This window comes from Salvelinus namaycush, chromosome 37, assembly GCF_016432855.1.
Source record: "Salvelinus namaycush isolate Seneca chromosome 37, SaNama_1.0, whole genome shotgun sequence".
Lineage (NCBI taxonomy): Eukaryota > Metazoa > Chordata > Actinopteri > Salmoniformes > Salmonidae > Salvelinus > Salvelinus namaycush.
In genome coordinates, this window is record NC_052343.1 from 7,949,475 (window position 1) to 7,972,815 (window position 23,341).

At 43.7% G+C, this 23,341-nt stretch overlaps 1 protein-coding gene across 1 annotated transcript; it reads left to right on the plus strand.

Moving 5' to 3' along the window:
* Nucleotides 1-6,156: 6,156 nt before the first annotated feature.
* rspo1 (R-spondin 1) lies at nt 6,157-16,810 on the plus strand. The gene is made up of 4 exons (XM_038977439.1): nt 6,157-6,256; nt 8,725-8,916; nt 15,272-15,415; nt 16,593-16,810. Exons 1-4 carry the CDS (start codon nt 6,157-6,159, stop codon nt 16,808-16,810), a joined length of 654 nt encoding a protein of 217 aa, XP_038833367.1.
* Nucleotides 16,811-23,341: the final 6,531 nt, after the last annotated feature.

The window sequence follows — 23,341 nt, forward strand, 5'->3', positions numbered from 1 at the left end:
AGTCAGTATGTTGGCAGTAGCCACTCAATGTTAGTGATGGCTGTTTAACAGTCTGATGGCCTTGAGATAGAAGCTGTTTTTCAGTCTCTCGGTCCCAGCTTTGATGCACCTGTACATGATCTCGCCTTCTGGATGATAGCGGGGTGAGGTAGTTTTCCCCCGGTGATGTGTTGTGCAGACCTCACTACCCTCTGGAGAGCCTTACGGTTGTGGGCGGAGCAGTTGCCGTACCAGGCGGTGATACAGCCCGACAGGATGCTCTCGATTGTGCATCTGTAAAAGTTAGTGAGTGTTTTTGGTGACAAGCCGAACTTCTTCATCCTCCTAAGGTTGAAGAGGCGCTGCTACGCCTTCTTCACCACGCTGTCTGTGTGGGTGGACCATTTCAGTTTGTCCGTGATGTGTTTCCACCTTCTCCACTACTGTCCCGTCAATGTAGATAGGAGGCTGCTCCCTCTGCTGTTTCCTGAAGTCCACGATCATCTCCTTTGTTTTGTTGACATTGAGTGTGAGGTTACTTTCCCGACACCACACTCCGAGGGCCCTCACCTCCTCCCTGTAGGCCGTTGTTGGTAATCAAGCCTACCACTGTAGTGTCGTCTGCAAACTTGATGATTGAGTTGGAGGCGTGCATGGCCACGCAGTCATGGGTGAACAGGGAGTACAGGAAAGGGCTGAGAACGCACCCTTGTGGGGCCCCAGTGTTGAGGATCAGCGGTGTGGAGAGGTTGTTTCCTACCCTCACCACCTGGGGGCGGCCCGTCAGGAAGTCCAAGACCCAGTTGCATTAATGCCACGTGGATGTATGCTTTGTTATTTTTCATTCCAGTCCCCCTTAGTTTATTACAGAGTTCACTGGGTTACTATCTGTGTTTTAGTTTATCTGGATTCTTTGCACAGCCACTTGAGATTAGGGTCAGAATTGGAGGCTAAACTGCCTGGCGGGGTTATGGCAGTAATGTAAGAAAAGCATGGTAAGATCTAGCTGGGATTCTTGCAGGTTTGATTCAAACTTTCTTTAGGGACGCTGTAGTGCATTTTAGGGACATTATAGTGTATTGTAGGGACATTATAGGTCCTTTTGGAATGTTAAAGGGTGTCTGCACTTCCTGATTTGGCCTCGTTTTAGATTTGGTTAATTAAGAAATGCTAGCGGCCATGACTGAAGTTGGTTTTGTGGTGTGGATTGATGTGCATGTCTCGTGTTTGTTTGCAGGTGGGAAGAGATAGCTCAATTATTTAGACAATTAGCTTCAGTTGGCTGGTGTGAAACTGTGGCAAAGTTGGTTTGATTTTGGATAGCCTATCTCTGAGGCTATTTAGGGTCCTGTAACGGTGGTTCTCCTCCTCTTCAACCGAAGAGGAGGAGAACCACCGTTACAGAACCACCCACCAAATAACCAGAACCAAGCAGCGGTGTAACGGGAGGAACGGACAGCGCACGAAGCAGGATTTATGGTCTTGGGAGGAGATCATGGAAGGAAAAGGACCATGGGCTAAAGTGGAGGTGAATCGCCGCCCATGGGAACAGCTGGAGGCAGCTCGGAGAGCGGAGGAAACGGGAGAGAGGAACCGGCATTATGAGGGGACGCGTCTGGCACGGAAGCCCGAAAAGCCCGTGAGTACTACCCAAAAATTTCTTGGCGGGGGGCTAAGAGGTAGTGGGCCAAGGGCAGGTAAGAGACCTGCGCCCACTTCCCAGGCTAACCGTGGAGAGCGGGAGTACGGGCAGACACCGTGTTACGCAGTTGAGCGCACGGTGTCTCCTGTACGTGTGCATAGCCCAGTGCGGGTTATTCCACCTCCCCGCACTGGTAGGGCTAGATTGGGCATTGAGCCAAATGTCATGAAGCCGGCCCTTCATATCTGGCCACCAGTACGTCTCCTCGGGCCGGCTTACATGGCACCAGCCTTACGCATGGTGTCCCCGGTTCGCCTACATAGCCCGGTGCGGGTTATTCCACCTCCCCGCACTGGTCGGGCGACGGGGAGCATTCAGCCAGGTAAGGTTGGGCAGGCTCAGTGCTCAAGGGAGCCAATACGCCTGCACGGTCCGGTATTTCCGGCGCTACCTCCCCGCCCCAGCCCAGTACCACCAGTGCCTACACCACGCACCAGGCTTCCAGTGCGTTTCCAGAGCCCTGTTCCTCCTCCACGCACTCTCTCTATGGTGCATGTCTCCAGTCCGGTGCCTCCAGTTCCGGCACCACGCACTAAGCCACCTGTGCGTCTCCAGAGCCCTGTACACACTGTTCCTTCTCCCCGTACTCGTCCTGATGTGCGTGCACTCAGCCCGGTGCCACCAGTGCCGGTACCACGCACCAGACAAATAGTACGTTTTGAGAGTCCAGTGTGCCCTGTCCCTGCTTCCCGCACTAGGCTTGAAGTGCGTGTCTCCAGTCCGGTGCCTCCAGTTCCGGCACCACGCACCAGGCCTACAGTGCGTCTCAGCCGGCCAGAGTCTGCCGTCTGCCCAACGGCACCTGAACTGTCCGTCTGCCAAGCGCCGCATGAACTGCCCGTCTGCCATGAGCCTACAGAGCCTTCCGCCAGACAGGAGCAGCCAAAGCCTTCCGCCAGACAGGATCAGTCTGAGCCATCCGTCTCCGCAGCGCCATCTGAGCCATCCGTCTCCGCAGCGCCATCTGAGCCATCCGTCTCCGCAGCGCCATCTGAGCCATCCGTCTCCCCAGCGCCATCTGAGCCATCCGTCTCCCCAGCGCCGTCTGAGCCATCCGTCTGTCCCGAGCCATTAGAGCCGCCCGTCTGTCCCGAGCCGTCAGAGCCGTTAGTCAGTCAGGAGCCGCTAGAGCCATTCGTCAGTCAGGATCTGCCAGAGCCGCCAACCAGACAGGATCTGCCAGAGCCGCCAACCAGACAGGATCTGCCAGGGCCGCCAACCAGACAGGATCTGCCAGAGCCGCCAACCAGACAGGATCTGCCAGAGCCGCCAACCAGACAGGATCTGCCAGAGCCGTCAGTCAGCCATGAGCGTCCAGAGCCGTCAGCCAGCCATGAGCGTCCAGAGCCGTCAGCCAGCCATGAGCGTCCAGAGCCGTCAGCCAGCCATGAGCGTCCAGAGCCGTCAGCCAGCCATGAGCGTCCAGAGCCGTCAGCCAGCCATGAGCGTCCAGAGCCGTCAGCCAGTCATGAGCTGTCCCTCAGCCCAGAGCGGCTATTTGTCCAGAACTGCCCCTCAGTCCAGAGCTGTCTCTCTGTCCGGAGCTGCCTTTCAGTCCGGAGTTGCCCCTCTATCCTGAGCTACCTCTCTATCCTGAGCTACCTCTCTATCCTGAGCTATCCCTATGTCCTGAGCTATCCCTCTGTCCTGAGCTATCCCTCTATCCCGGTGCTGCCCCTTGTCTCGATGTTACCCAAAAGATTAAGTGGGTGTAATATGAGGGTGGTCATTTGTAGGGGGAGATGTAAGCTGGGATTGACTATGGTGGGGTGGGGACCTCGCCCTGAGCCTGAGCCACCACCGTGGTCAGATGCCCACCCAGACCCTCCCTTAGACTTTGTGCTGGTGCGCCCGGAGTTCGCACCTTAAGGGGGGGGTTATGTCACGTTCCTGACCTATTTCTGTTAGTTTGTTGTATGTGTTAGTTGGTCAGGACGTGAGTTTGGGTGGGCATTCTATGTTTTCTGTTTCTATGTTGGTTTAAGGGTTGCCTGGTATGGCTCTTAATTAGAGGCAGGTGTTTTGCGTTCCTCTAATTGAGAGTCATATTTAGGTAGGTTGTTTCACAGTGTTCGTTGTGGGTGGTTGTCTCCTGTGTCAGTGTTTGTCGCACCATACGGGACTGTTCGGTTTGTTTTGTACATCGTCATTTTGTGTAGTCTATTTTTACCTGTTCGTGCGTTCTTCGCGTTATTTGTAAGTTCGTATTGTTCAGGTCTGTCTATACATTTCGGTTTTGTTATTTTGTAGTTTATTCAAGTCTAGGTCGTTTTCTGTCTTCATTGTTTTGTCGTGTCTTTATTAAATTATGTATTCACAACCCGCTGCGCCTTGGTTCAATCACTACTCCTCCTCTTCGGTTGAAGAGGAGGAGAACCACCGTTACAGGTCCGTCAATAAATTACACAATGTTAATGAGACAATATTTTCATGTTGCACATGTTGTTTTTTGTTTTTTCATTAAATGCTTTCATTATTTGTATATTAATTTCTACAATTTATAGTTGGTTTGAGGTTTTTAAGTCATTGGAATTTGGAGCTATTGGAATTTTAACATTTTGTCCTATGTACATTTTGTAATTGACCCTATTGTTCCTAACTAGCCCCATAGGGATATCTAAAGTTAACCATGCAGCTAGCTGCACTCCGAATTGATGATTGTGCTGCCAGCTGTCGGCATGTGACCAGGATTGAAACAAATCCAACTTTCATTTACATTGTGATGCAGTCACAGCCACAAGTAAAAAATAACAAACTATGTTTTGGTCGAGACTGACTATGACCAAAATGATCCTATTTACACTTTGTAGTACATTATGACAGTAGAATAAATGTTTCTGACTCATATCTATGCCACATAGGCTGTTTTCTGAATGAGAAGTTGTTTTTATAGGGGCAATTACTCTTTAAGAACTCATCCAAAATGTCTTTGTCGGCTTACTCTGTATGATTCACAAGCCACAATAAGTACAACAGCCAAATATGGCCCTGTTTTGCTGTTTCACCCTTGGGGTAGGAGACCCTGTTTGCACTGTTCCAGACAAGCTATGCCGTTTTCTGTATATGCAAGAGCTGTAAATATAGCTTGACACTATCCAAGAACATCTCTGCACCACTTGTCCATTCCAAGTGTTTGTAGAAGGACTATTATGTGTTTTTTCATTATTATATTTTAAGAATGGAGCAAACATATTTTTCAAATGAACTCTCTTCTCCAAAGGCAACTGGAAGTGTAGCAAATGACCCAAAACTATTTGTGGTATTTTGTTTCATTGTGCCATAGCTGCTAATACTTTGAATGAATCTGCATCGATTTCAAAGTTTGGAAATGACTGCAGTCCATTTAAATCTGGAATGAAAGTGCATTATCTTATGCTTTGATTTCAGGTCAAAAGACAAATGGACACTGATTGCACTAAACAAGTATTTTACTTATCAGATGTAATACTGTGTACTTTGGAAATGTTTCAATACATTTTCCCTCAAAGTAGTTTAAAGAACGGAGGAATCAAGTTACTGTTTTTGAATTCCAGTACTTATCATTGGTTCACTGTTGGTTGACATGGTTGGAATTGATATAATTTCCATTCTTGTTACAAAATCTTGTATCTGTTTCAGTCTTGGCCAAGAGGTGGATTTTCTCTTGACATGCTAACTTAATGGCTTGGTGTTTTAGAGCTCATGTCTCATTATTTCTCTCTCCCCATCACACACACCCCTTCCCATTTCCCCTTTTCCTCTCTGTCTGTCTGTCTGTCTGTCTGTCTGTCTGTCTGTCTGTCTGTCTGTCTGTCTGTCTGTCTGTCTGTCTGTCTGTCTCTGTCTCTGTCTCTGTCTCTGTCTCTGTCTCTCTAGCAGGTCCTGGCACAGACAGATGCGTTGTCACGTGTAGGAGTCTCCAGCTTTTTTTAGCAGCCCCACTCCTGTCCCTCCCCCCACGCCTCCTCAGAGCATCTTTAATAAGACACATGCTCCTGGGCTCGGGTGCTCATTCACACCAAACGCTCCTTGGCGATCCTCCAACAGGCTGCCTGCTCCCCTGCTAGCCCCGCCGAGTCTTCATGGGTTGAACCAACAGGAGTGCCACACTCTCCTCTTCTCCTTTTTCCACCTCTCCTCTCCTCTCATACTCCATGCATCGCTCCTCCATTACATCGTCAACCGACCCCCCCCACACCACCATTATGGCTTGTGCCCTGGGCATGTTTGGATTTGCAGCCGCAGCAGCATAATCCTCCGCTGAAGGGAGTTGTGGACACAGCAGCCCTTAGAGAGAGAGAGAGAGATAGAGAGAGAGCGAGTGAGAGAGAGAGACCCAGCGGACAGCAGCAGCGGAGGGAGGGAAGCAGCAGGGAGGAGCAGCAACAGCAGCAGCGGCGGCAGAGTGATCCACCTGTCACAGAGTGGAAGGGGCCCCCCGCCTTATCCGTCTGCCTGCAGGGGGGACCCCGCTTGGCCGGTCAGCACCAGGGACTATGCAGCTGGGACTGGTGGCTCTGGCGATGGTCTTTCTCGTATCCAATGGTCACAGCGACAGCGGCCTCAAGCTCTCAAAGGGACAGAGGCAGAGACGGAGTGAGTTACCAAATCCTCAAATCCCTTCCTCTCTTTCACTCTCTCTCTTTCTCTGGTTTCCATGCAGCCACTGAGAGCCACAATGGTACATTTCTTATAAACATTTAACGGCCGCAGTAAAGATTACATGTTGTTTATTTTTCTTCATCCTCATTATTTGTTTTGCCAAGATGGATTATGGTAGCCTCAGCTGTCTTTGAATGACCCTCTTTTCTTCCTCTTTTTATGATTACGCCTCTCTTGATTTATGTTGCGCTTTTATGGGTATTAAGAATGTTTACAGTCGGGTTTTAGGCGGATTCACCCTGGGTTTTACGGCTAGAGCTTCAGCACCCCTGTTCTCTCCATGTCTGCCTCTGAGGCACTGAGTGGAACAACTCTCTGACACTTCAGCTCATGGTTGTTGGACCATGTTGCATTGTTTGGTTTTCAAGCAGTTTTATAAACACTTTTCTGACCTCATGCACCCACAAATACAGAGCTTACTCTCAGCCTCAGTGTCTGCCCTCAGAGCGGGGTGAATCTCAGTGCAAGGCCTTACCACTGGTTTTAATATAATGCCTTTTCCCTCAGAAGAGCTTTTAGAGGATACCAGCCTTTGCCCCCCTACACCCCCATCTCACAAAAACACCCAAGCAGTCAGGAGAGGTCAGAATTTTATTGAGCTTGGAGTTTGGTAAATAAAGCTTGGCTTCGGCATGGCAATAGATGTCCAGAGGAAAGGCTACAGGCTTATCAGATGTGTCTTGTTAGAATTGTTATGTCTTTTCAATTGCACAATAAATACATATTTCTGATGAGCAAAGTGTGTTTTACCGTACTGTAAAAGGCAAGATAGCAATGACCTATGAATCATGTGTCAATTATCACTGAAGAGGTTTATCCTTGGTGAACAGTGTTCCCCCTGAATTTTGAAGTGATTTTTCAAGTTTATTTTCCTGGTTATTTAAAATGTACTAGAACGCCCTCTATAGAGACTGAGACACAAAGTGAGATTGACACGGCATGGAACCTTCAGTTGGTTTAACCCACAGACTATGTTACCAAGTGCTGTTGGCTGGCAAGTAGATAATCATGTTGTTGATGTGTATGATTTAGTGTTATTCATCTTGTTGGAGTTAGGTTAAGGGAAACAGGTGCTCCAACTTTGCCGTGCGCAACAGGCTTTACATGTTAGGACCGAAGCTGTTCATAGATTAGAAATGAGAAATTGACATATCTGCATTGAATTTATAGAACATATTTTCATCACATCATCTCTGTATGTTCTGTGCCGGTCTTTCCTGGTTCGACAACACCTCATCCAGAGGAGTAATATGGCTGCTCACGCTCTAGTACATGACCTCTAGCAGCAGGGTCAAAAACTGTCCCAACATACTGTCCGAAAATATCTTACCTCTGGTTAACTATTGCACAGTGTGATTATTACTTTTTTTATCATTATTAAAGTGTTAAGATTCTGGCTGTGTGACAGCTACTTTGGCTGCATCCCCATGCGAGGTCACCATGACTCAACTATGGCGTAATTGATTTGCGGGGAGAACATTTTTAAAGCTTTTACCATCCCAACTTATCTCTGGGAGACAGGGATAGCAGATTGATTGCAGTGGGAGTGTGTATATATTTAGATGCTGATACCACATAGGCCTGTAAATCAACCGTGATGACCGCCATTTTGGCACCAAATGGCCCCTAGAAACAGGATGTGCATATTGACACGCTTTTTGAGCAATCATTTAAATTACTGGCTGCAGCAGAGCAGAGTCTCCGAGTTCAAGCCTTTTTGGAAGATGAGCGAATAGGGATATGAAGATATGAAGTATGATCATGGGATTATATGTGGATGAGAGCCAAATGCAGATGGGGTGCTTTGAGACAGAGTTTTGTGGCTTAGTACAATTCTTAGATTGTTATATTCAGCTTCATGGGCGGATGGTTAATAAACCAAAAGACGTTCGGCTCTGTATAGAAGTGTTGGGAACAGACTTAACGCATTTGTGCGCATTTCCCTTTTTGGCCGGCACGCTCATGTAATTGGCGAGATCCCGATGGCTGAGTCACTTTTCGTTGACCCCAGGGGGGCCCCTGCTGTGTGATGTCATGGCATGATGTGGAATCGATCATCGCAGGATGTCAGTCCGAAACACTCGGGCTTCTCCAACTAAAATCTGTTTAGGATCTCCGGCGAGCAGTTTCAAGTAAACAGTGAGAAAACTGTTCAAACAAAGATGTTTGGCATGGCCCCTGGTTAGATTATCTGCAACATGAACTACTGCCAGGTTTATGGCTATGTGGTGCAAAAATAGACAAGGGCTATGTCCTCACTGATATTGCCAGTGTTGAATGTAGTGTTTGTCTCCAACAGATAAATACTTATTCACTTTGTGGTAACTGGACCTTATATGCTGGTTTTTAATGACGGTTCTCTTTCTCCCTCTCTTTCTCTCTTTCCCCATATATTTCCACAGTTAGCACTGAGGGGCCACCATCTTGCTCAAATGGCTGTGAGCGATGTTCCGAATACAATGGCTGTATAAAATGTAAGCCCAAACTCTTCATTCTCCTGGAGCGCAACGACATCCGCCAGATAGGCGTGTGCCTCGCCTCGTGCCCACAGGGATACTTCGGCATGCGGACTCCCGATACCAACAGATGCATCCGTGAGTTTGGATTCTTGGACTTCATTGTTCGTTTTTTAAATGCATTGTGTCATAAATAGGGCGACGCGTTTTTCGTGACTATGATGTGAACTGACCAGGAAAGCCCCAGTAAGAAGGTTTCCTATATTTGTATTGACATTTTTCAGTGTTGGACAAAAGAAACCACATCCAGTGATGTTCAAGATATTCCCCAGTACAACATTCATATCATCACAATGTGTCACCATAATGGTAAACACACAATGGGCACTAATGTGGTCCAGTGGTAAGTGAGGTGTAATTTCCACTTTGAACTGCTGTGCCATGTGTGGAAGGAGCTGTCTTCACCACATGACCACAGCCACAGTAATGACATGCAACACAACAACACACTCATAAAGACCAGCAAATAGTATCTGTCAAGCTGGAGATGGGCCTTGAACTGAGACATGGCCGGAACATTATTGTTCTGTTGCAGTAATATTTAGACAGTTTAAAGCTAGACTCAGCGGTATGACACAGATACAGAGAGTAAACAGCGAAGTGGGTCAGTTTCCACGACAACTAAGAGCTTTGAATCGTGAGGCTCAACCTCCGCTTTTTTGGTGCCCTGGCTACCACGCTGTGAACAGCGCGAAGAGAAACCGTGCACATGCGCAGATACTGTGTGTGACTGTGTGAGAGCGAAGTCCTGCATCTCGCTCGTCTCAATATCTGTGCTGCTGCATGTGGTAACGTCATTTTGCTGAGTCTACCTTTAAAGACCAACTGAATCAAAAAAGGACCTTCTATTGTCAAAATTGACTACAACGTGTAATCATAAAGTCAGTCTGAGAACTAAAACATGAAAATATTTCAATTTACATTGTGTAATTTATTAATGATCCCTAACTAGCCCATGACATAGGCTATCCAGTCAAACCATTTTTTCAACGGTCGCACACCTGAAGCTAATTGGCCAAAGAAGTTGACTAGCACTAGCTAGCCTTGCCTAATTCCAGACACAATACCTGGTTAGACTTTTTCAAGTTATCTAGAAGAGTGAGTGACTGTAACTGTGTACTGTTTTGGCAGAGTAAGTGTACTAACGCTTCCCACATGCGAATACACATCCACATTATACCACACCCATAAGACAACTCTCATTTGGCTTCAGTCATGGCAGCTGCATTTCTTAATGAGCAAGCGAAAAAAAATGAGAACCAATAATTAGGTCCAGCCCTCCTTTAAGGGGTGTGGGGTGAAGTAGGGTGGAATAGGGTTGGTATACATGTGTACATGTGTAATGTTTACAAAACTCCTCCATGTTGGTTCTGGTGGCACAAACACCTTTTTTCTGAACCGGGGGTGCCAAGATCCCGGCTCGTGGTCTGTTTTCTCTTACTTGTGGGTGGAAAACAGGAATGGAAGAAACTCAAAAACAAAAACATTTCTGATGCACTGCTGTTTGTCTGTTTTTTCAAGGATGTCTATGTTTTTTTTTTTATTTGTCTCGCGAGCCAGGGGTTCATGCCAGTTCACAGTCCATATTCGTTGAGTTTTACCATTTATGTATCAAAACATCCATGTATATTTTCTGGACACAACAGAGTTATTCATTTTGCAAGTTCTCTTGTGAATCATACAACTAATCTTGCCTCTCCAATGGTAAATTAGATCAACTTCTTATTTTTGAGGAAAGTACGTATGATGATAGGCAATTAGAGCGCAAGGCAGCTTGTAGTCATTATATTTTGTTACAGGAAGAACACGCAGGCTGTTTGGTGTATGCAAGTTGTTGTTTTGTTAGATAGGTTGTTGCAACATCATTTAACACCAGATGTCTGTAATGTTTCGTTTTTTCTATGACAAACAAACTTCCTAAAAGCTGAACTCATGATGCAATACAAATATGGAACTGAAATGGTTCAGGGGTATTTCCCTTTAGTTTTTCTCCATCAGTCATAAGGTACGTGTCTTTGAAAACAGAATCATGTCACATTTGTCACCAAACTGAAGAAATCTGACTGAAAATGGGAGGGAATACCTGCACAAATAAGAAACACTCCTTTTAGTTTTCTGTTGCAAAACATAAAATAAAATAAAAACATTACCAAGATTTACTAGTAGTCTTGAAACAAACAGTAGTGTTTTGTGGTTCTCCAGTCAAACGTTTGGACACACCTACTCATTCCAGGGTTTTCCTTTATTTTTACTATTTTCTACATTGTAGAATAATAGTGAAGACATCAAAACTATGAAATAACACATGTGAAATTATGTAGTAACCAAAAAAGGGTTAAACAATTCAGATCATATTTTCTATTTGAGATTCTTCAAATTAGCCACCCTTTGCCTTGATAACAGCATTGCACACTCTTGGCATTCTCTTAACAAGCTTCATGAGGTAGTCACCTGGAATGCATTTCAATTAACAGGTGTGCCTTGTTAAAAGTTCCTTTGTGGAATTTCTTTCCTTCTTAATGCATTTGAGACAATCAGTTGTGTTGTGACAAGGTAGGGCTGGTATACAGAAGATAGCCCTGTTTGGTAAAAGACCAAGTCCATAAGCTCAAATAAGCAAAGAGAAATGACAGTCCATCATTACTTTAAGACATGAACGTCAGTCAATCCAGAACATTTCCAGAACTTTTAAAGTTTCTTCAAGTACAGTCGCAAAAACCATCAAGCCATATGATGAAACTGGCTCTCATGAGGACAGCCACAGGAAAGGAAGATCCAGAGTTACCTCTGCTGCAGAGGATACGTTCATTAGAGTTACCAGCCTCAGAAATTGCAGCCCAAGTAAATGCTTCACAGAGTTCAAGTAACAGACACATCTCAACATCAACTGTTCAGAGGAGACTGTGTGAATCAGGCCTTCATGGTCGAATTGCTGCAAAGAAACCACTGGTAATGGACACCAATAAGAAGAAGAGACTTGCTTGGGCCAAGAAACACGAGCAATGGACATTAGACCGGTGGAAATGTTTCCTTTGTTCTGGAGTCCAAATTGGAGATTTTTGGTTCCAACCGCCGTGTCTTTGTGAGACGATGTGTGGGTGAACGGATGATCTCCGCATGTGTATTTCCCACCGTAAAGCATGAAGGAGGAGGTGTTATGGTGTGGGGGTGCTTTGCTGGTGACACTGTCTGTGATTTATTTAGAATTCAAGGCACACTTAACCAGCATGGCTACCACAGCATTTTGCAGCGATACGCACTCCCATCTGGTTTGCGCTTAGTGGGACTATCATTTGTGTTTCAACAGGACAATGACCCAACACTTCTCCAGGCTGTGTAAGGGCTATATGACCAAGAAGGAGAGTGATGGAGTACTGCATCAGATGACCTGGCCTCCACAATCACCTGACCTCAACCCAATTGAGATGGTTTGGGATGTGTTGGACCACAGAGTGAAGGAAAAGCAGATGACAAGTGCTCAGCATGTGTGGGAAGTCCTTCAAGACTGTTGGAAAAGCATTCCAGGTGAAGCTGGTTGAGAGAATGCCAAGAGTGTGCAAAGCTGTCATCAAGACAAAGGTTGGCTACTCTGAAGAATCTCAAATATAAAATATATTTTGATTTGTTTAACACTTTTTTGGTTACTATATTATTCCATATGTGTTATTTCATAGTATTGATGTCTTCACTAGTATTCTACAATGTAGAAAATAGTAAAAATAAAGAAAAACCCTGGAAAGAGTAGGTCTGTCCAAACTTTTGACTGGTACTGTACATACTGAGGCATAAGAAGCACGTATTGCTTTCTTTTAAACAGTGTTTCCCTACTCTTTAACCCTGGTATTTTATAGCCCTTACATTGAGAGGAAGGTGAGATAGCATACAGATTTACACAGCTCCTCCTGGACGAGTTGTAACTGTCCAGATGCCTTCGCAGCAGAGAAGCTTACTGTCAATCAGCAGAAGAAGGTTCAGGTTGGAATAAGGAGGGCTAGTATGTGTGATACTCCTCATACCAGCAACATGGACCGATATAGGGGCCTGTTCAATGAAACAAGAGTTATTACCCCACATAGCGATGTTTACACGTGTAGCTACCTGAAATCACATTACAAGATACATAATGAGGATCTACCTGAACATATTGGCCTCAGTGTAACTTTGTAATATAGTGCAACATTGAGCGTACTGTGCTTCAAGATATTTATTTGAAATAGCCTGACAAACTTTGTACATGTACAATATGTGAACATAAACACAGGGGCATAACCTCAGAGCATGTCTGTCTGCTAGGTACTCAGGAAGAAGGTTTTGGATGTGAACATAAACACAGGGGCATAACCTCAGAGCATGTCTGTCTGCTAGGTACTCAGGAAGCAGGTTTTGGATGTGAACATAAACACAGGGGCATAACCTCAGAGCATGTCTGTCTGCTAGGTACTCAGGAAGAAGGTTTTGGATGTGAACATAAACACAGGGGCATAACCTCAGAGCATGTCTGTCTGCTAGGTACTCAGGAAGCAGGTTTTGGATGTGAACATAAACACAGGGGCATAACCTCAGAGCATGTCTGTCTGCTAGGTACTCAGGAAGAAGGTTTTGGATGTGAACATAAACACAGGGGCATAACCTCAGAGCATGTCTGTCTGCTAGGTACTCAGGAAGCAGGTTTTGGATGTGAACATAAACACAGGGGCATAACCTCAGAGCATGTCTGTCTGCTAGGTACTCAGGAAGAAGGTTTTGGATGTGAACATAAACACAGGGGCATAACCTCAGAGCATGTCTGTCTGCTAGGTACTCAGGAAGAAGGTTTTGGATGTGAACATAAACACAGGGGCATAACCTCAGAGCATGTCTGTCTGCTAGGTACTCAGGAAGAAGGTTTTGGATGTGAACATAAACACAGGGGCATAACTTTAGAGCATGTCTGTCTGCTAGGTACTCAGGAAGAAGGTTTTGGATGTGAACATAAACACAGGGGCATAACCTCAGAGCATGTCTGTCTGCTAGGTACTCAGGAAGAAGGTTTTGGATGTGAACATAAACACAGGGCCATAACCTCAGAGCATGTCTGTCTGCTACGTACTCAGGAAGAAGGTTTTGGATGTGAACATAAACACAGGGGCATAACCTCAGAGCATGTCTGTCTGCTAGGTACTCAGGAAGAAGGTTTTGGAAAATAGTCCAATTTGGATAAGAACAACAAAAGTTCTGGCTCACTCTAATCCCCACATTTTTGTTAATGTTTTACTGTCACTTGAAATTAACTTAACCTTAGCCGTTATTGTTTCAATGTTGTCCACTGCATCCTGAAAGGCCGCTGAGCATGCTGGTTAGTCTCCTCAACCTCCTCCTCAAGCCTCTCCGTGGCTAACCTGCTGTTATTATCCAGTCAGCCGCTTCAATTTCGGACATATCGAAATCCCCAAGATGTCTTGTTAGCCACATGTATTTTACATTAGGGCTACATTTGTCAAAGTATTTGCTCCAAACATCAGTAACGTCAAATTTAGCTGTCAAGAGCTTAAAGTAATAATTGAGGTTAGGGCATTAAAATCCCAACGAGGATTCTTCCCTTTGGCTTGTTTTGAACTCCTGGCAAGACTCCAGCCGACTAGACATTCTTTATTTTTGTTGTTTATGGAAAGATGTCTAGTGTTTTGTGACTGGATATTCACAGATATTCCAACCCAGAGATGTAAGGATTACATCTGTGACCTTCGCTTAGCGTGCCTCTGTTTCTACACTGGTTTTGGCAGAGAAAATGTTATTATTTCAGAATAAGATAATGATGGTAATGAAAAGGGGGGGCTAGGAGAAGGGTTGGGATGAGAAAGGGGGGCTCTTGGTAGTCCTCTAAGGTGTCTGTTTTTCATTCTCCCGCGCCCATAATTACCCTCAATTTAAAGTAGTGTTTTGTTTGACTGGAGAAGCTGTGTTTTTAACGAGGCAAAGGTGCGTGGAAATCCGCTGACGTGCTCTCTACTCTTGGCCCGTACCCGGCCACCCGCTTTCCAAAAAATATAGCCATGGTATGCATATGCTTTTAAGACATGGGTGTTATTCATGCAAAATCCCCCCGAAGAGTCTCTCCCCATTGTTTTATCACTAATAAATCTCTCATAGGAAATACAAATCAGGCTACATTCTTGTCCTCCCCGAGGAGAAGAGGATCCTTTAGTGCAGTAGAAAGGCTTCACATTTTTTAAACATACTTTGCTGTTTTTGTATTGTAATACTGTATTATTCCGTATTAACGCGGAAGCTTGAAGCCAGAACAATGAACAGTGTTGTGTTATGCTGTCAGTTAATGCAAAGTGTACGTGTGTACTATGTTAACACAATGAATATGAACTAAACTAAGTGTGATTTGATTTTCTCATTCTCTCCTCTCTTTGACTCATGTTTTTTTCTCCCCTTTTCCTTTCAGAATGTAAAATAGAGAATTGTGAGGAGTGTTTCAATCGAAATTTTTGCACAAAATGTAAGGAGGGCTTATATTCACACAGAGGGCGATGTTACCCCAGCTGCCCTGAAGGCCTCAGCACCACCAACGGGACCATGGAGTGTGTAGGTGAGTGACCTCTCACCTCTGACCCCTCTTCCTTTCACCCACTGCCACAGCTTCACTCACAGCTGACTCTGAACTGGATTATGAACAATGAGTTTAAGGGCATATAACCTTTTGACACATCAACTTTTGAATAAGATAATATTACTGTAAGTCCCACACTACCCATACATTGAGTATTAAGCATATGAAGTTGAGTATGATGAGTTTTTTGTGGTGAGAGCCTGTCACAAAGTCTTGAATGTTTCTCAGGTGTGGGCTGCATATTTGATCCCATAACATACCCCGTTCACCCTAACCCATCACACATGGTATACTAAATACCCTTCAGGTATCAGCAGCCAAGTATGTTCTGCCTGTCGGATTAATATCGCCTGCCATATGAGAGTTCAGTTCAAGACTTCAGTGACGCGGAGAAGCTGTGTTCTGTTGATCTCTCTTCCTCCTCTGTTCCTTTTTTCTTCCTTCTCTTTCTGCTGTTTCTCAATCACCAGCGAGCCAGCTGAACTTCGGAGGGAGGCCTGCAGGATAATTGTATTGATTTCTTTTGAAATTATTTCTGTCACAAGTAAGCAAATAGAGCACTAATGGCATTACTCTGCAAGTCTAGTGCTAGCTGGCTGCTCCAGGCCACTTGACTCCTCAGAGAGGAGCTCTCAACCCCCAGGTTGACATTCTGGCATTGCCCCTGCTCCCTTACCTTACAAAAAGTGCTCATTCCAGCCACTCTTGTTATATATTCTCTAATTTCCCTGTTATTGTTTTTGGCAGTATCAAGTTTGCTTGCTTCACCCCCTCCCACCCCCCAACCTTTAACAAAAAAGTCCAAATATTTTCCCAGAAAAAGTTTGACATTTTCCCCACAATGGAAACCAGCTCTTGACAGATAGAGTTGTGACTTAAGCTCAACAGCATGTCACTAGCGGTAAAACAGTTGAGGTCTCTAGATAAACTGGACAGACTTGGTAACATAGAGGCTTTGCGCTTGACAAGGCCAAATGAGTGATGTCTGATTTGGGCTGGATAAGTTCCTCTGCATTGCTTTCTCACTGTGAACATGTAAGACCTGTTGAAATCTAAAGCTTAATTGGTTTCAATTTGGGCTTGTTGCATGTGTGTTCTATGTGTGTGCATCTAGAACTGTATTTAACTTCTGTCCTCTTTTCTATCCCATCTGTAGAATGTGAACTAGGCGAATGGAGCCCATGGGGTCCCTGTATGAAGAAGAACAAGACGTGTGGCTTTAAGAAAGGCACACAGACCAGAGTGCAAGAGCTTCTTCAGGCCCCCAGCCCTGACACGGTCTCTGCGTCCTCCCCCCGGCCCTGTGCTCCACAGACTGAGAGACAGAAGTGCACAGTGCAGAAGGCACCATGTGGAAAAGGAGGTGAGGACTAGCACATACCTACATTAGGAGAGTGGCAATGAGAGGAAATAGAGTGAAACCGATAATGAATATATGGATGGATAAAAGACAGGAATGAGACAGTAGATGAAAGATGACAAAACAACAGTTCAACAAAACTACAGAGTCAATAATATTGTGACCTTTTCTGATGAAGTCATAAACTCCCTGCACTAAATTAAAAAAATTCTCGTCAATATTATAAATGTCCAAGGCAATACACAACACCAAAAGCGTTTGTTCAGTAAGGACACGGAGTCTCTGACTGGGAACCATGTAAACAAACATTCCAAAAGAGCCAAACAGGCAAGACAGATGGGAGGGTGCCATGCAGTGCACTGCAGTGTTGGATGACGATAAGAGCTGGAGTTGGACTGTTTGTTTTGAAGCTCTGCGAGGCGTTAGTTTTACACGGCTCTGACATGTTTGCTCTAGCTCTTATCATTCATCTGCCGTCTTGTTTCAGAGCTGGCTAATGTTGCTAAGCTAGCAATCTGCCCGGTAACACTCAATTTGATAACAGCTTAATCATGCTGTAATTAGTACTACTCCGTTGTTGTTCATTGGCCCATAACACATTTCTAGTAGTAGTTGGTATTGTAAGATGGAGTTTATTCAAGTAGTTGAGAAACCAAAAGGCCTCTCCTTTGGTCAGTAAGTGTTTTTATTTTATTATTTTGTATTTTACCCCCCTTTTTCTCCCCAATTTCGCTCTTGTCTCATCGCTGCAACTACTCAATGGGCTCGGGAGACCCGAAGTGGTCATGACCCGCTTAACCGCGCTCCTAAACACCCGCCAGGTTAGCTCGGAAGCTAGCCTCACCAATGTGTCGGAGGAAACACCATTCAACTGGCAACGGAGGTCAGCCTGCAGGCACCCGGCCCGCCACAAGGAGTCACTAGAGCGTGATGAGCCAAGTAAAGCTCCCCTGGCCAAACCCTTCCCCAAACCGGACGACGCTGGGCTAATTGTTTGCCGTCCTGTGGGACTCCCAGCCACGGCTGGTTGTGGCACAGCCAGGGAAGGAACCTGGGTCTGTAGTGACGCCTCTAGTACTGCAATGCAGTGCCTTAGACCGCTGTGCCACTTGGGAGGCCCGGTCAGTAAGTTTTAATGAACTCTGCCTTATAAAATAAAACGGACCAGTCAAACTTTATTGACCAGCATGGCTGGGATGCTTAGCTTTGTGATCGACCCAATAAAAAGGTAGAGAAAGGTTTGGAGTCGATTTGTTAATGTTGATTTGAAGTGAAAGGAGTTGTTTTGTATGGCTGACAACAGTGGGCCCATATCTCCTACTTTTCCCACTGTAATTCCTGGTTTTAATCCATGTGAATCTTTTATTTGGCAGCTAATTAATGTACATGTTGAATCAAAGTTGGAAGCTTCCATTTCTTTACAAGGACTTAGTGTGTAGTAAACAAGCAATATTCCCAAACTTTATGAGCGGGTGGTACGCTTATTGGATTTCAGGGCTGCTACTATTTTGAGTAACAGCTTTCAACGAACGTCAGTTTACCAATTGTAAAGAATCAATGAAGAATCATGTCAGTTATGCAATATGTAACAGATGGAATATGTAAACATGCACACAGAAACAGGATTATACAACATTAGATGAAGAAATCCTTAGAGGGAGGATATATATGAGCTCTTGCTTGTAATTCTTCAGGGAGGAGTGGACTTGCTTCACACTGGACAGGACCAGGACAGCACTGTTTGATAAATGAGAGGCAAATTTACACTGCATGACGCCTGCATCCTGGAAAGAATTTCCACCACGGATTGAGAAGAATAATTAACGGTGAAATATTATAAACTGCCCCATAAATGTGTAGTGCCGAATGCCAAATTTCTAAACTTAGCGAGCGGTGTTGTGAAAGGAGGGAAAATGAGGGAAGGGGATGCCGTGTTGGAACGACACGTGTAGTGTAGTGTGTCAGGACTCAGCAGCCACCCGTATCTTGAAGGAGATTGAGACGTATGATGTGACTCCAGTTGTGAAATGTTGACAGTTTGACTTTGAGAGATGATAGCCATTAGCGTCAACTTATTTTCCTTATTCTGGTGTCAGAATACACTGTTGTGAAAATGAGTAAGGATCTCCTGTCAAGGCACATAACAAATACATTTTCTTCTCATGTGAATTAACTCATAGGCGATGGTTATCATGACCTTGTCTAAGCCCTTTTTCATGTGCTTAAAAAAACTTGCCATGTGCTAAATTAGCGAGGCCGCGAATCCATCTGCAAGACTTGGCCGACGGGGCCGCTGTAAAAAAACACAGGGGGCAGTGCTTGTATAACACAAGTGATTTACTGGTCTGCAGATCTCACGCTTTGTGTCGATTTGGCCAAGCTCTCCCTTTTTCTTCCTGTAGCTTTTTACAAATGCATGAAAACAGAATTTGCTAAATGCGTGATTGCCTTTGTCAGGCCACAGTTGTTTAGCTTGGATGGAGTGGAGCTGCAATCATGGCTGTCATAAATTGATGGAGTCCCCCTCGGTCCATTAGCGGGCTTGTCAGGGGACTAATTAAGTCCTTACACAGTGAGAGAATCAGCCCAGGTCCTGCTGTGCACACTCAACAAATGGCCCTTACTGTAACTCCCCAGGTTCACTGACTAAAGCACATTACTCTAAAGAGAAACAAATGTCTTCCAAATTCAAATGGTCTCCATTTTGTTTTCATTAGTGGGAGAAATTAATCCCCCAGAAATTGTTTATTTACTCAAGGCAGGCAACACATGCATACTTTACAAAGCTAGTAATCAAGTCTTGTCAACACTCCCCTAAGAAATGTGACACAGCCCCCAATGTCAGGAGCCAACTGGCCAATAGGGGCCTACAGTGACAGATGCTTTAATGACTTTGGCCCCTCGTGTCTCAAGAAAAGTTACATCAACTACTTCTAGTTAGTGGACTACTGTATTGGGTCTGCCTCTGCCTGTTTTCTACCAAACAAAGGGAAAGATACTGCACACCTGTGCTCCTGCCAGGTCCTCGTTAAATAAATGATAGGAATGCTTATTGAAACTCATTTAGTTTCAGGGGTCTCTTTATTCAAAATATGCGCCATTAAATACGTAAATGTTTGCAGGTTTACTGCCAAATAGGTATTTTCATTGGTTTATACTGAGATACATGTCTATGGAGCAAATGTGAGTAATAACAAGGCTTTTTGTCTTCGCGTACTTTCAAATACACTCAAATAACAAAGAAATTATTTAGAAAACAAGCTAAAAGGAGCACATGGTGCAGAATGGAGTAAATAGGCGTAGGTTTGTGGTATATCGCCAATATACCACGGCAAAGGGCTGTAATCAGGGCAATCCGCGTTACGTTGTGCATAAGAACTGCCCTTAGCCGTGGTATATTGGCTGTATAACACACCCCCTTCGGGCCTTATTGCTTAAATATTATATTATATTATTAAAGCAAACGAACAAGAATGCTCCATGAGCCTCCTGTTGTCAAACAGTTAGCCTTAGCGAATGCTCTCCAGCCCCCTTAGTGAGTGTTTTGAGTCTCTGTTTCTAGGGAACATGGAGACTCAACACACAAGTTCATAGCAAACATTCCTCAGCCTAACTTCCCAGTTTCCTCTCATCGTGGGAGCACTCATCAGTCCAGTATAAACAACCACTGTCTGACACCTGACACAAACATCCATTCCCATTTATGTGCGTGAAAGGTTGTTCACACCCGCGCCTGTGTGACCACACGAGCAAGCCACACACGCACACACACAGACACACATGCACACACGCTGTCATTAGAGCTCCGACGTGTTAACCTCATTGTGGCTTAGCGGTGTAGTGGCGTAGCGCAATTTACATCAACAATGTCAAGAGGATGTCAATGAGTGCTCGTATGTTGAACAATCTATAGCTGTATGTACAGGACATGAAGGACTCTTGCACTCCACTTCAACAGTGTTGATTTACTTTCATTCCTCTGTTTTATCCTTTCCTGAACGGTTTTTCCATCCCGAGATCCTGGAAAGCTACTCTTTTTTTTTTTTTTTCTTTTTTTTTTTTTTTTTTAGGGGTGGATCAGCTTAATATTGCGGAAAGAATGTTGCTTCCAATGTAATTGTCTGCATCATTTCCAATCCCCCATATTTTTTTGGGTAAATATATATATCCATACACGCATGCATACATATATACATATATACATACACATACCTATATAGACATACATACTTTTTTAAAGAATATACCTTTATTATTATTCCCCGCAACCCTACCACCGCTCCCCCAATTGGAGTAAACTAATAAACACTTCTGCTTTTACCTTCAATTTATACATCTTATACCTATTTTACAGACACAGACTACTTTATAATAGTTCTCTCTTGTTTGTTCTTAGTCCTTCCTCTATTTCTGTTGTCCATCCAATTTTATTTCCACTTGTAACTGTGCTATTTCACAAAAGCTCCGCACCTATACACATTTCACAGATCCCGTATGCCCTACATTGTTTATCTTGTTATTAGTCCCACCCTTCAGTTCCACTCAACCCTTCCCATCTATCTTCCAACATCATCCATTTCGGATTTTTATTTGCCATATATTTTTCAACTGTGCTGTGATGCTTCACAAAATATTTGAACCTTCCTATTCTCATAGCTTCTACAGATTGTAAATTAAAAATAAACATTTTTGCTAAAATAATTATTATATTATTGATTGATTGACTATGGCTTTTCAAATCCCCCAGTATTGCTATCTGTAGCGTTAGTTCTAGGCAAATGTTGCAATTCTTCAGCCATTCCTGGACCTGTGACCAAAAACGAGCTACATATGGACAATACCAAAATAAATGATCTAATGACTCTGCCTCCTCACAACAGAATCTGCAGAGCTGGGAAGATTGTATACCCCATATATATAACATTCTATTAGTTGCAAGAATTTTATACAGTAATTTAAATTGAAAAATTCGAAGTTTTGAATCCGGCGTTGTTTTGCGTATCAATTCATAAACCATGTGCCATGGAATGGGTACATCGAAAATCTCTTCCCAACTATTTTGCAATTTATATGGCACAGCTGTCAGTTTTTTGGTCCTTAAATGAAATTGGTATATGTTTTTATTTATCACACTTTTCTTTAACCATTTATGTTCTTTAATACAGGGCCGACATACAAGTTCCTTACTTTTTTCCCCTTCTACTTGCCTCTTCCATTTTTGTGGTAATGCTGCAATTAATTGGTTGTAATTTTGGGTAGAGCAGACATTTCCATATGTCTGTGTTAGCTGCATGTGTGACATAACTCCACCAGTCCTATTTATGATATCATTCACAAAAATTATACCTTTTTTAAACATTTCTTCGATAAATACAGTTTTTTTATCAATTACTATATTTGAATTTAACCACAATATTTGTTGTACTATTTGTTCCGTCCTTTCAGGTGGATTAAACTGAAATTGCAACCAACTTTCTAAGGCTTGTTTAAAAAATAAGGATATTTTGGAGATTATTTCCTTTTCAAACAACCGAAAGTGAGCAGGTGTAATCTGAATAAAGGGAAAAAGGCCCTTCTTGAACATAGGATGAGACATTCGTACCAATTTACTAGAGAACCAGTTTGGATTTAAGTATAACTTTTGTATGACTGATGCCTTTAGTGAGAGGTCTAATGCTTTAATATTTAATAATTTCTGCCCTCCGAATTCATATTCGTTATATAAATAGGCCCTTTTAATTTTATCTGGCTTGCCGTTCCAAATAAAATGGAATATTTTTTGTTCATATAATTTAAAAAGCAGGTCACTAGGTGTAGGCAAAACCATAAGCAAATAGGTAAACTGTGATATGACTAAAGAGTTAATCAGGGTGATTTTTCCACAAATAGACAAGTATTTTCCTTTCCATGGTAGCAAGATCTTATCTATTTTTGCTAACTTTCTATAAAAATTTATTGGAGTGAGATCATTTCTTTCTTTTGGGATTTTTATACCGAGTATGTCCACATCTCCGTCAGACCATTTAATTGGTAAACTACATGGCAATATAAAATGTGTATTTTTTAGTGATCCAATACGTAATATGGTACATTTATCATAATTTGGTTTTAATCCAGAGAGGATAGCAAAGGTATCTAGATCCTCTATGAGGCCGTGGAGAGACTCTAGTTGTGGTTTTAAAAGAAAACATGAATCATCAGCGTACAATGACACCTTAGTTTTTAAGCCACGGATTTCTAATCCATTAATATTAATGTTTGATCTAATTTTAACAGCTAACATTTCGATGGCAATAATAAATAGATATGCCGATAGTGGACAACCTTGTTTTACTCCTCTAGATAGTTTAAAACTTTCTGAGATGTAGCCATTATTTACTATTTTACACCTAGGGTTACTATACATAATTTTAACCCATTTTATAAGAGATTCCCCAAAATTGAAATATTCTAGGCATTTATATATAAACTCCAGTCGTACTTTATCAAAAGCCTTTTCAAAATCAGCTATGAAAACCAGACCTGGTGTCCCCGATATTTCATAG

What these genes read in the sequence shown, in the direction of transcription:
- rspo1 (XM_038977439.1), top strand. Translation starts at nt 6,157, where the DNA reads ATGCAGCTGGGACTGGTGGCTCTGGCGATGGTCTTTCTCGTATCCAAT. An exon ending in GGGACAGAGGCAGAGACGGA is followed by an intron (nt 6,257 to 8,724) that starts GTGAGTTACCAA and finishes ATATTTCCACAG; the next exon opens with TTAGCACTGAGGGGCCACCA. An exon ending in CGGGACCATGGAGTGTGTAG is followed by an intron (nt 15,416 to 16,592) that starts GTGAGTGACCTC and finishes TCCCATCTGTAG; the next exon opens with AATGTGAACTAGGCGAATGG.